The following is a 14,241-nucleotide window of genomic DNA, read 5'->3' as shown; positions in this document are numbered from 1 at the left end:
TTAACTTGCCATCCTGCGCTATTTTTATGGCGCGACTAGGCTGCCTGTATGGCGTGATAGCAGCAATGATGAGCGTGGTTACATCTGTAGCTCATGTAAGTTATTACCTACAGCACAGTATCAAGAAATGTTTTTAAATATCTTTCATAGGTCTTACTTCACACCTCCATAGGCAATATTTAGCAGGAATCACATAACTGTTTGCAATGTCAGACTCCACAAGTGGATTTCCTCCATTGTTTCTGGTCCTGCCCATTACTACGTCAGTTCTGGCTCGCAGTCAGGATCTTCTCCTTAGATAATTTAGTAAATTATATCCCATTCACAGCAGAATGGGCTATATTTGGGATGGTGTCCACCACACAAAGGACTGCATGGGGATGTAAGAAGCTGCTTGTAGCAATCAGTGCTGCTGCCATAAAAAATATTTAGCAAAATTGGAGTTCATCTTCTCCTTCGTTGTGGAATTTTCAGAATAAGTTATTCCATATGTTTAATATGGACTGTATGAAAGCCTCATTGAATAAGGAACGCTTAACCGCACGATGGGAAAGCTACATCTCCACTTTGCCTGGGGAACTTCAACATAGAATCGAGAAGGCTTTGAAAAATACCATGTGGTATGGGCAACGGCGACTTTGGGAGATTTTCCCTTTATTATACAACTCTGGAGGTTGGGTCTTGTTGTCCTGCGAGCCCCTACCCCCCCCCCCCCCCAGGTATTGCATACTGAATTACGTATCGTTGATGCTTATGGTGCTTCACACAATAACATTTATTTGAAAAAAAAAAAGCTTATGGGGAGATGTATCAAGCCTTGGAGAGAGATAAAGTGGGGAAGTTACACAAAGCAACCAATCAGCTACTAACTGTAATTTCAAAGAATGTGCCAGATAAATGACAGTAAGAAGCTGGTTGGTTGCTTTTGGCAACTTCTCCACTTTATCTCTCTCCAACAATTGTTACATCTTCCCCTATGACTGAATATACTGTGGCATAACAGGGAGTGGCGGCAAAGAATGTAAGCGTGTTGCGACCATTTTGATATTAATCAGGACTTCGACAATCGAATGATCTGCGATCGATACTGTATTATGCAGATGCTTGGCTTTGCAAAGCTGCTGGTGGACAGCTCAGTACATCTCCCAACGGCTACAACATTTGCATATATTCGCATAGCATCTGCATACAGATTTGCAGCAGCTATGGCATTAGCGTAGAACTCTGAATCAGACTTGAAGTTAAAAAAATGATTTGTGGATGAAGGACACTGGAGAAAGAAGGAAATATAAAAACTTCCAATAGATTGCGTGATCCTTTTTGTTTTTTTTAATGGGACAAAGCGATGTAAAGTAAAGTTGTAATATATCTTCTAAATGGGATGCAGTCAGGAAGCCGACGGTCGAGATGCCGACCACTGGCTTCCCGACTGTCTAATCCCGGTAGGGGTCTAATGACAGATGTCGAAATCCCGACCGGCATACCCATCGAAGGTAAGCTGGGCGCATACAGCTGGTGTGGGGGGGGGGGGTTAGGAGCTCCCAGGGGGGACTTAGTGTTAGGCACCCCCCAGGCAGGGTTAGGGCTGGGCTAGGGTAACGGGGGGTTAGGGTTAGGCACCCCCGTGGGGAGGTTAGGGTTAGGCACACCCCCGGGAGACTTAAGTTTAGGCTGCGGGGAAGGGAGGGTTAGGTTTAGGCACTTACAGGGGGGTTAGGCACTTGGGGGGAGGTTAGGGTTAAGCACCCATAAGGGAGGGTTAGCGTTAGGAGGGGGGGTTAGGTTAGTAATAGTTTAAATATAGAAAAGGGGGCCCTAGACTGCACACCCTGAATATATATATAATGGAAGGTGCTATCTGTGAAGACTATTGTTGCAAACACAAGAAGAGAAAGTACAAGTGCACAACTCCAACATTACTAATTATATATAATACATTCATTATGCAATAGAATTTTGCAATACATAGAGATTTTAGCATAATCATGGCCATGGTTATGGGCCTTCCCACCGCGCCCAGGTAACCTCTGAGGGTAGGTCCCTAACCTACTAGGGTTGAAATCCAGAGCACAGGACACCCCCAAACAGGCCCAGCTGAGCCACCTCAGGGCATCACTAATGAGAGAAGGTGAAGTGTAAGAAAGTGTAAGATAGATAAGAGCAGCTACTGCTGCATATATAAGAAGGTGAAAAATAGAGGTTTAAAAATAATACATATATATTAAACAAACAATAAAGGTGCTAAAAGTGCAAAAAGGAAAATGTGTTCATAATGTGATGCCCTGAAGCAGCCCAAACAAAGCAATCCAGGGGACCCATGCCCCAAAAATCAACCCATAGCTGCACTGCAGTATAAACATTTTTAGGACTTACCTAGGATTGTGCCTTGTACTAAGGTGCAGTCAAAATGCCAGAATCCCTGTTTAAAACCAATGCGGGAGGGGTGCTAATCTAGGCTGAAGGTGTCTCTAACCTTCAGTTGTGCATGGAGCACACTAAATAGAGTATATAGAAAAGGGGGCCCTAGACTGCACACTCTGAATATATATAATGGGAGGTACTACCTGTGGAGACTATGGGGGAGATGTATTAATGGCGACATCGCCGTTGCGGTACATCCCCCCCGACTTCGCGTACATACCGCGGTTCATTACCGCGGTATGTACCAAGGATTTTGCAGAGGATAGCTCTCTCGATGAGAGCTGTCCTTTGTGATGCTGCCGGGCAGAGGGACTTCCGGGTTGAACACCCAGAAGTCCTTCTGCGCATGCGCAGAAGGACGTGGGCCGCGGGGGCTCATGGGAGGGATCCGATCGGATCCCTCCCAGCCCCGAGCGTCGCGCTAAGAAGCCCATAGGCTTCTATTGGGTAACGCCACCTGAAGGTGGCGTTACCTAGCGACGCGAAGCAGCAGAATGCAGCGCATTCTGCTGCTTAATACATACAGGGAATGCGGTAAAACCCCCGAAAACTGAATTTTCGGGGGTTTTACCGCATTTTGACGTTAATACATCTCCCCCCATTGTTGCAAACACAAGAAGAGAAAGTACAAGTGCACAACTCCAACATTACTTATTATATATAATACATTCATTATGCAATAGAATTTTGCAATACATAGAGGTTTTAGCATAATCATGGCCATGCACTTGTACTTTCTCTTCTTGTGTTTGTAATAGTTTAAATACTTACCTGTTGGGATCTTCACTGTTGATCTTCCGGCGTCGGGATTTGAACCACCGGACATGCGTCCGGCGGTATTTCATACCGATCCCCTTCTAAACACATGCAGAGCAATTCCAAGTTACTTCTCCACCACACCGATAGCTAGATGATCAGAAGTGCATCATCTTCTTTATCACTTTCCCCGTTAATACAATCACTCTATTTATTGGTATTCTTTATTTCCCTATTTATTTCCCCACTGTGTCCTTCCATCTATGAAACTGAGACTGCTTAACCCTCTGCTGTTGCAATTATTGAGAGACATTTTCCAGGATCATCTCCACACATGGGGGGAAATGTATTAACTAGCGATATGGGGGGAGGAGTGGTATCAGCGCTGATACTACTTCTCCCCCATGTATTATTGAGGGGTCCAGTGTTATAGGACGCTATGTGCTCGTCATTATCGGTGCTGCTGTCTACAAGATAGCAACGCTGATGTGCAGGGCAATGTATGAACGGTCAGCGGCTCTCTGGTATGTGTGCTTCTGGAGTTGGGGGGTGCTGGTGTCTGTGTGTGTGTGGGGAGTCGCTGGTGCGTATGAGGGGGCCGCCGGTGTCCATGTGTTGTGTGTGGTGTGCTGCTGGTACGTGTGAGTACAAGTCTGCGGGAGGTGAGGAGAGGTGATGGGTGTCAGGGAGCAGAGCTGTGTAGTCGTTAATCCTGGGCAGTAGGCTGACAGGACACTTTTTTCTTCCTTGTGGGATTTTGGACACAAAATACTTTGCAACCATGTTTTAAAAATGTAATACTGCGGGTATCGGGAGTGCAATACCTGCGGTGATTCAAATTTGGGAGCAAGGCGCGCAAACTTTTCTGCAGCCAAAGTCCTGCACCCAATTGAATATGCCTTTAAGTGTCTAAATGCTACAGGACATTGCCTGAATATTTTTTTAATTTGGGTTTTATTTTATAAGGGAGTACTGTGATCAAAATATCATTTGAAAATTATAAAACTAAATTTCCTTTTTAACTGTACAATGGGGTTGAAATTTGAAGAAAAAAAAAATACACTGCTCACAAAATAATAATAATTGTCCAGCAACATAAGAGCTTGCAAATAAAATGTGGTATTCTGATAAGTAATAGAACTGACTATATGCTAAAGAAATGAATAAATTCTCTACCTCAAAAAATGTGCTTCCACTAATCTATCATCTGCCTTTATTCCAGCTATGTGTGCAGTCAGCGTCACACTATACAAGTGGATTACATGGAGTTCATGGATGAACTTGCTGAATTGTTAGGTGTAAAGCCCAACTTGTTGAATCTCTTTCTCTCTGATCCTAAACTTGCCTGGAATATCTGTTTTGGGCCTTGTACACCTTATCAGTATCGACTAACCGGGCCTGGAAAGTGGGCCAAAGCCAGGACAGCCATACTTACTCAATGGGACCGAACTCTGGAACCGTTGAAAACTCGCTATGTAGAGCGAAAATCAGGCAATTCTCTTGTATACTTTGCCCTAGGGATAATAGTCCTTCTGTCTGCAATATTTTTTTACTATTGATTAGTAATATAGGACCTGATTCAGAGATGTACACTAATGCCTTCGCAGCTGTCATCCCGTACTCTGCGGCTGTGCGTAATATGCAAATATCAGACACTGAGGATTGTATTGTGACGCCCACCTGCGGCTTTGCAAATCCGAGCATCTGAGTACAAAGATGCAGCTTCGGTCTATGATCATTCGTTTTTTGCAGTTCTTAGTAACCTTATGGCTACTCATAATGGCCATGAGCACTGGGACCCCAGAGACCTTTTTATTGCATTCGGGAACACAGACCCAAAAATGGTCGCGACATGTCTGCGTTTTTTGCCGCCACTCCACATTACTTCCCCCAAACACTCCCTGACTATCAATCACACTGTGTAAAAAGTCGCTGCGAAGGAGTACTGTAATGTACCTTTACGCCTGCACAGTGCGAATTAGGCGCATGTGTGCTTTACTGATAATTGCTCAACTGTGTAAATATCGGCATTGTGTACATCTCTGAATCAGTCCTATAGAATGTAACTTTCTACTCCAGCAGACCCTAAATGATAATGAATCATTTCACTGCACCCCACTGTCTAAAAGTAAAGTAATGGTTGGTACAGTGTATCATTATAACTTCAAATTAATTGACCATCCGGGTCAATTTTAAATGTACAGAATCAAAAGCCTTTTTACTCGTAATAATGCTTAACACAACTGTAATGCCCACATTATTGCTGCATACCCAAAGGAACAAATCTAACATTGTTTAAAGTGACATGTACCTGTGTACTGTACAAAACTAAGCATACATACTTCCTATGGACTACCGACTTCTTTAACTTCTATTGTAGAATGTGCTTCACTTTTCTCATCATCCTATCATTTTATGGGCGGAAGATGTGTGCTAAGAGATTCCCAGTGCCCACCTAGGCATTACAGTGCCCACCTCTGCATTACCGCCCACCCCCTATACAGCATAACTTGAATACATTTTAAGTACACCGTAAGTTCAATATTAAGTGTATCTATAACTAAAGGGACCACTTTGTTTCTTTTTAAAAGGAAGTAAAGCTACAGTAGTTTTTGACATTAATATATTTATATTAAATAACTGGAACAGACATAAGTGACTGACAGATTTCTGGCTTTGCTTTCTCTTAGATACTTCATACACAATGACAGGATCAGTATTGTCATAGTGACACACATTACTGCATTCTTACCTTTTGACATGTTTCATATCCAGTTGGGGGACTCTCCCAATAGTGTGGTAGGGGCATTGGTTGTATGTAAATCAGTGTATAAGTAATACATTACTCTTTACACACCTGTAGTGGGATATCAGGTTTCCTCTGAGCAATATGTTTCCTTCATTGTTCAAATTGGAAAATTACAATGTAAGAGATTAGTGGTTCTCTAAATACTCAATAATGGTTTTACTTCCTCATTTGATTCAATGAATACTTTTATTCTAACTCATCTCAGGATTCTTGCCTCTACAGAATGGTCATTTCCTATTCCTACTACAGAAATAGTGGATCCCCACCAATGTATTAGTATGAGCTCTCATTACACAGATTTAGCTTTACAAAACTCCTTTGCAAGTTGTAAATGATAACTTAATGGTGTGTCACCTTCCCTTGATTACCTGCTTCTTTACTTGCTACTCACATGTTCCTCTGATTACCTACAGTAGGTATTCTATTTGGGTTCAGTATGTGTGAGCTTGATGAATATCTTGGTAGTGATGGTAGGAATCTAAAAAAAGTGCATCATAGCTTCTCAATTATAGTCCAAGTTTTGTACAGTGTCACTCTAAATACCTTACTTCATGTGTTCTACATATACAATAACTTGAACTGTAGCTTAGACATAAAATATGATTGAATGTATTATTGAATGTAAGATAATTAAGTCACAGATGTGTAATATGTTAACTGATTTTGTATATTTGGAGGAGGTTCTTGGCTAGAATTTCTTCAATACACTGTACCATAATGTTCATAATTATTTGTAGTGTAACTTACTCTGATTACTAAATTTGTACTGAATTACCACAGTGCTTAACTCCACATTAACCTTTTTTTTTTTTTCTTTACAATATAACTGTGAAAATATTTTCTGATTTTTTTTTTTTTTTTTTTGGGAAAAAAATATTTTTATGATTCATGCGAAAAGCTCTTCAGTCTTTTATTAATTTGCTTATTCTGTGGCGCAATAAAATTCTTAATTCAAAAAGTATTGTTTCTATTATTTCTATTTTAGTTATATTTATTATATTATAAGTCATTTTGTACACTTATTTTTTAAATAATTAATCTTTTAAGTTATCTAGTATTGGAACATGAGCTTGGCACTCTTCCAAAGGAAGAGTAAAGTTTTTTTAAAGTATAAAAATACTATCTTGCCTGTCAGCAGTACAATCCACAGTATGAAATGCTTCTGAGACCAGTAGGGAACAAGAAATTGGCAGTGCATAACCAAGTGATGCCAACATCACTTGAAAAACATTTTTTATTATCACCAATTTCTTTATGCACACTTTCTATTACTTTTGAAAACAACATTTTCACCTCTTGTTTTTAAAGATAGCTAGTACAAAAAAAATGATTATTTTAATTATCTGTTATTAAAAGTTATATTGTATTTACTAGTGTGCCATTTACAGAAACTTTTTATTTTTGTATGTTTTAAATAATTCCTCTCGTCTGGGGTAGTACCCCCTATTTTTGAACAAACAATTGACCTGATCAAATCACAGTATATAGGGGCTTATTTCAATACATTAATAAAGAAACTCCTGGTGTGGTAGATGATTTCTCTCCTTTATATGGAGAGAGACTCGGCAAGTGCTGATGCTGACATGGCACCAAGTGCCATGGGCCACTGAATACCCCTGATGGTGCACTGCTGACAACTGCAGAATCGCCATTAGAGTGAGTCTGAGATCTGAAGACAGTATAATACCCCTTTTACACCGGAGGTAAAACCCGGGTTTTTGAAGGGTTAACCCGGGCAGCTCCCTGGTGTAAAAGGGGAGGGAGTTGGATCGCCAGGTCGAGTGACCCGGCAATCCAACCCAGGTAACTAGCAGGGTTTAACACGGGAGTAGCCCGTGAAACCCTGCTGTGAGAACAGCGCACTCCAGGTCACGATGACCTGGAGTGCGCTGCTAGCCGGCCGATTGGTCCGGCTTCTGTGGCGCTTGGAGATGACGTCATCTCCAAGCGACCACTTTCACTCCGCAGACCCAACTGCGGATATTCCCAAGTCAGCGCCGGCAAAATTCCGGGTCTGATCCGGATAGGAACTTTGGCCCTCATTCAGAGCCGTACGCTCTGAGCAGAGCGCACGCTCTGAATGAGGGCCGCCCTCCATAAAAATGGAGCGTCCTCCTGGACGCTCGTGTAGCTGTGGGTCACCACCCACAGCCTATACGAGCGTGCAGTTTGATGGCCGCGATGGTCGTGACCATCGCGACCATCGAAACTGCGAGCCAGAGCCTGCGGTTGAGGTTTTCAACCGCAAGGCCCGGAGTGATTTTGGCTCTATCAGAGCCCAAATCACTCCCACTGACATCACTAGTGATGTCAGTGGGCCGGCTTCTGACGGGAGGCGTTCCCTTGGGAACGCCCCCGTCAGGGAGGCACGCCCACCAAAGGGGGCGTGCTGTCAATCAACATCGACAGCACGCCCCCTTTGATCAGAAACAACGAGCGAAGGACTTTCCTTCGCTCGTTGCATCTGGCGCATGCGCACGACGGAGCTCCCTCCGTCGTGCGCATGCTCAGTGCAGACCATCGACCCACTTGCGAGCGGACAGCCGCTTGCGAGTGGGTCTGAATCAGGGCCTTTGTTCCAACTCCGGGTCAGACCCGGAATATAGGTGGAAAAGGGGTATAACAGTGCTGGGAACTGCAGCAGAGATCCGTGGAGGCTACGTGAGTTAAAGCTGTTAAAGGGAGAGCATATTGAGAACATGTTGAAAGTCTATTGAACGTATAAAGGAAAGCCTATTGAAAGTACATTGAAAATATTGAAACTACTGAGTAATCCTAAAAGTTACAATAGACTGAGCTACAGATCTGAATGCTGACAGACTAATATGTGAGAGAATTATAATCTGATTAAAGTGCACTTTGGGACTGAGCTATTGATGCGATTCAGTGCTGAAAATAATTGTGGGTGTTTGCTTGTAGAACCAATCATAACAGAGACATGGGGGTAAACTTACTAAAAGTCTATTTTGGTTCCATTTAAAATTTACCAAAATAGAACCAACATCCAAAATCGACCACAGTGTTTCTATTCAAAATAGATAATTTACTAACAGTCCATTTCGGGTTCCATTCTGATTTCAATGGTGCATTGGTTTCTATTTGAAGTTCTGTTTGAAGTTCTAAATGTGTTCTATTCACCCTCAATAGAACCCAAAATCGACACAAAAGTATACAAAAGCATTCCTATTGGACAAAACATGTCACATGCACTGTATTGCCCACAAACACCTTCATTACAGTGCTAATTTACATATCCACGATTTTTTAAGTCATTGCTATGTCTTTAAATGTCTGATTTATACAACCAGAGTGCCACACATGCTTCTCATCCATGTTATTTCCATCATTTTAAGTTTTCAGACAATTCTACATGATTTAAAATCAAATAGAACTGTTTCTGATGGTTCTATTGAAAATGGTGATTTTGGGTCGATTTTTGGTCTATTTTCAAATAGAAAAAGCTTATTTACTAAGGGGAAGGTCTATTTGAAGTTCTATTTGTGTGTGAAGTTGAATTTCCGATGATTTTGAGGGGATTTTGCGTTGGTTTTGCCTTTATTAAATATAAGATCGTCAAAATCACCAATTCACCTCAAAATCACCACAAAATAGAATGGAACTGAAAATCGACCCTCAGTAAATTTACCCCATGGGGTTAAAAGATTTCCTAAAACTCCAATCAGGTTGCTTTGTCAAAGTAACTGAGTGACAAAACGCATTGGTAAAACCTGCACGTGGACTGACATTTCTGTAACACTGACGTCACGCTGCATGTGGTCTATACTGAGACGCTGCAGAACAGAAAATTTAGGAGACCGGCTGTGGCTGCATCTGGTCACTGCCAGCATCACAGGTGATCTGTGTCAATCTTCACCTCTTCAGTCCCCACTGAGTCATCAAGGGGAATCTAAAGAAGAATATCACACAAATTTGATCCTGGCAGCTGCCAATAGAGAAAGGAAGGGAGAGTTGTAGTGCCTACATTCCTCATGTCATTTGTTGTGAGATTTCCCTTACAAACTAGATTCATACAGGGGATATAAACGTATATGTATGTATGTATGTGTGTTTGTCTCTGTCCAGTTTACTTTGATTACAGAGCACAGTTTAGTTTGGTTTCATCATTTTAAGTAACTTATTTAGTGCTTCCATTTTCAAAAATTTGAGATATGAAGGTACCTTGTAACTCACAGGCTAATACCTCCAGAGCGCTGCTATGCATTCCTGCACCAAACGCACAGCGAGCCTAGGTGAGCACAATCTCACACCAAACTTGCATCCTATTACATTTACCCCATGGCCTTCAAAATGAGCTTTATTTTAATCTTAGGCTAAGTACACACTAAACAGATATATCTGCAGATGATAGTTGTTCATACACACTGAACAACCATCTGTGTTCAGTGTGTAGGAGGGGGTGGGTCCCGCTCGCTGGGGGATGGGTCAGGGGTTGGTCCACCCCCTCCCAGCGGCTGATGCTGCATGTGTACGGCAGTCTGCAGACCGCCCGTACACGCTTGCTGATGGACAGATATGTCTGCAGATATATCTGTCCATTGGCTGTGCAGCACAGCCAATGTGATATGTCTGTGAATGACGTCGTTCAGATACATTGCTGGTACACACTGGCCGACGGGCAGCAGATATATTGGCCGATCAATTGATCAGCCAATATATCTGTCAGTGTGTACCCAGCTTTAGTGATCTGATAATGTAATTACTGCCAGAGCTAAGCTTTTGCCTAGGACCCCAATGGTTAGGGAGTGCATAAAACATTAATGAATCAGTGAAATAATGTTCCTCATCCAATTACTTTAATCCCCTTTTGGAACTTCCACATGCGATGCTTGGTGCTGACACGAAGGTAATAAAGACAAAGCTTCTTACATGTGAACTGCTGGCTGCTGCTCCTCCATGTTTGAGCTGCGCTGGGAGTATGGAGCTTAGCTATGATGTCACAGTTAAAAAACAATATCCCTGTCTGAGGAGCCAACATGTCTCTAGCTCCCACCTACTTAGATAAAAGACGCAGCAGCAGTGTGTGTGTGTGTGTGTGGGGGGGGTGAGAACTTCCATATAGATCGAGGTGTGCTTCCATTAAGAGATTTATCCAGGAATATGTATCAGGATATAAACATAAATATGAACAATTTGGTGTAGTATGTCAGTACATTGTGGAATATGTCTCTCCCTACTCATGAAGAACTATATGGGTGTGCATGTCCCAAAGGGTGAGATGTACTAAGCCTTGGAGAGTGATAAAGTGGATGAAGATAAAGTACCAACCAGTCAGCTCATAACTGGTACTTTACAGGCTGTGTGTGAAAATGGCAGTTAGGAGCTGGTTGATTGGTACTTTATCTCCGTCCACTTTCTCTCCAAGGCTTAGTAAATCTCCCCCAATGTGAGGGAGATTAACCTTTACCATGTCAGCTGCCTTTGGTTTTACAACACTTACAAGAAGTGTGCTTATAACGCATATCTCAATTATCTTTTTGGGTTTTTACCATGTTCTGGTTCTTTCATGCCCATCGAGTGATACCCAAAAAGGAAGAACCATTGCATTTAAACATCTGATCCATACATCAGACATAAACATACATTAGGTCTGGCTAACTATATATTAACTCCTAGATACATGGGATGCTGTTTTGGGTCTGTTTGTTTGTATTAGAATTTTATGACCTGCATCTGGTGTGGGTGAGGTTATTATTAGGGGGGTGGGGTGCAATAAGTGACTGCACGTGTATGCTTCACTATATACTTAGTACGTTACAGGCTGCAGGCCTGTTACAAGGCTGCATAGGTTTTTATTTCAAAATGTTTTTTTCGAAGTGGTATAATATACACAGCAGAATTTAAAGAGTTAGACAGGAGATAAACAGGAGGAACACAGGTGGACAACATTTAATAAGAACTCTTTACAACTTGGAAACAATTGAAAAGGATATTTTGAGCTTCTGGATACCCTGCAACTCAGCCACCAGCTCTCAATATAACCTGGACACACCTTTTGCCAACACCCTGCTTCAGCATTGCAAGCAACTACCAGTTAGTTTGCTGCATTTACATTTTTAAATGTATGTTTTTCAACTTTACATTATTTATATCATTCCTGTACCACTGTCAATTTATGTCAATACTACTGTAGTATACACCACTGTTTAACACCTGTACATCTTTAAGAATACGTTATCCTTAATCTAAAGTCCAGCAACTTTAACAGCTCCAAACTCATTTTGTTTATTATATACTATTGTAGTTGTGCTTTTACATCTACCAACACTCTTCTTCCTTTTATCTGATTTTTTGACATCTTAACTTTACTGTTCCTGTATCTCACTCTCATCACTACTACTGCTGTTTCTATCCCAATTCCCTCATCTACACTATGTTTCTCTCTTCTTCTGCTCCCCCATCACTCAGAAACTACATAATTCTTTCCTCTACCACCAGTTCCCATCTTTTTCCTCCCTCTATAGTCTCCTCTCCCTCCTTCCTCTCCTCTGTCTCTTTTTATCCCATCTAGTACTCTCCCATAAGTCCTAAGCACTGCTCCCTTCCTTTTCTCCAAGTTACACCTCTTCTTCTCAACCCACACCACACTAAACATCCACCTTGCCCACCACCTGCTGTCACCCTTCCTCATTCAGAAACCCACCACATACTTACACTCTCCTTATCACCCTGCACTAAATCAATCTCAACCCCACAATACAGCAACCCTAACAATCTCCTCCTCCTCCCAACTCAGTTTCTCTCTCCTGTCTCCTCTGGAAAGCCGGTTCTGGCTATAATCAACTGGTCCTCATCCATGACAGCTTCATCTCCAAATCTTTGAATCTCCCAGCCATCACCAAATCATGGATTTACCCATCTGACACCACTTTTCCTGTAGCGATCTCCTTTGGGGAGCTCACATTCTTTCACGCTCCCTGGCCTTGAGGTTAACACAGTCTTGGTGTTGGGGTACTTCTATCGTCTGGTCAATCCCACCAACTCTTACCTTCTAAACTCTCCATTTTATTCTTTCCATTCAATGCTCATGATATTCACCTCTTCCAACTCCCTCGAGTAGCTGCCTTTCTTCGTCCCCCTGGACTTAGCTCAAAATTCCCTGGTAATTTTGCTTCTTGGCTCCTAATCTTCAAATGGGCTCTCAAGACCCCTTTCTTCCTCAAAGCTTTCCAGCGCTCTTCCTAACCCACTACTCCATGTTCCTTCCTCACAATCCAGCCCATCTGTGTCACCCCTGTTTGTCTGCCCCCTCCCCTTTAGAGTGTAAGCTCTCACGAGCAGGGCCCTCTTCCCTCACGTGCTTTTCCTTCCCTTACATTTACTTTAATTTACAACAGCACCTAACACTTGGTTGCTGACACCATGCTGCTTAATTAAGTGTTATGCAGCAATGTTTATAAATCATGTATTTGTCCCGCATAGTTTGTACTGTTAATAACTATTTCTTGTGTGCTCATTTGTTTATGTACTTTGTAAGGTGCTGCGGAACCCTTGTGGCGCCATATAAATAAAGGATAATAATAATAATAATAATGTGGTATCCTAAAATCCAAAATCAGTTCCTACCAGAAAACACTGTCAAGCCTTCAACAGTCTGCTATTACAGATGGTAAAGCCAGGTATAACTTTAGACAGGACTTGTTTCAGTGGATACAAGGAGTTTAATACCTGTATTCAGGTCCTGATTCAGACCTGCTTGCGAGCGCTGTGCGCTCGCAAGTGGGTCGATGGTGGCTCAGTGCGCATGCACACGATGGAGCCGGCTCCGTCGTTCGTATGCGCGAGACCCGGATAGCGACGGGCAAACTGTCGCTCCGAGTCTCGTACCAAAGGGGGCGTGCTGTCGATGTTGAGTGACAGCACGCCCCCTTTGGTGGGCGGGCCGGGGGCATGGCTGCCCAGATGGAGGCGTTCCCATGGGAATGCCTACCGTTTGGGGCAGCCCCACTGACATCACAAGTGATGTCAGTGGGAGTGCTTTCGGCTCTGTTTGAGCCGAAAGCACTCTTGGGCTTTCAGCAACGAGACCCTACCACAAGGGTCTCGTCGCAAGCCCGATGGTCGTGATGGTATTGACCATCGCGACCATCATAATGGCCGCTCGCTATAGCTGTGGGTGGTCACCCACAGCTATGCGAGCGGCCAGGAGGCCGTTCTGCAAAACCAGAGGGCCGGCCCTGATTCAGAGCGAGTGCTCTGTCAGAGCGTCCGGCTCTGAATCAGGCCCTCTGTTACAA

The 14,241-nt window shown here is 42.8% G+C and overlaps 1 protein-coding gene across 2 annotated transcripts in view; it reads left to right on the top strand.

Moving 5' to 3' along the window:
• LOC148540782 (flavin-containing monooxygenase 5-like) overlaps positions 1-6,888 on the top strand; it is a 61,263-nt gene extending 54,375 nt beyond the window's left edge. For both annotated transcript variants that reach the window (XM_088481757.1, XM_088481748.1), the window contains exon 9: positions 4,400-6,888. In XM_088481757.1, the coding sequence (XP_088337883.1) occupies positions 4,400-4,736 (337 nt within the window). In that variant the 3' untranslated portion in view covers positions 4,737-6,888. The remainder of the gene's footprint in view (positions 1-4,399) is intronic.
• Positions 6,889-14,241: the final 7,353 nt, after the last annotated feature.

This window comes from Taudactylus pleione, unplaced genomic scaffold (genome assembly GCF_031769625.1).
Source record: "Taudactylus pleione unplaced genomic scaffold, aTauple2 ptg000017l, whole genome shotgun sequence".
Lineage (NCBI taxonomy): Eukaryota > Metazoa > Chordata > Amphibia > Anura > Myobatrachidae > Taudactylus > Taudactylus pleione.
The sequence above is the reverse complement of the archived record's forward strand: the minus strand, read 5'-3'. Positions and strand labels throughout refer to the sequence as shown.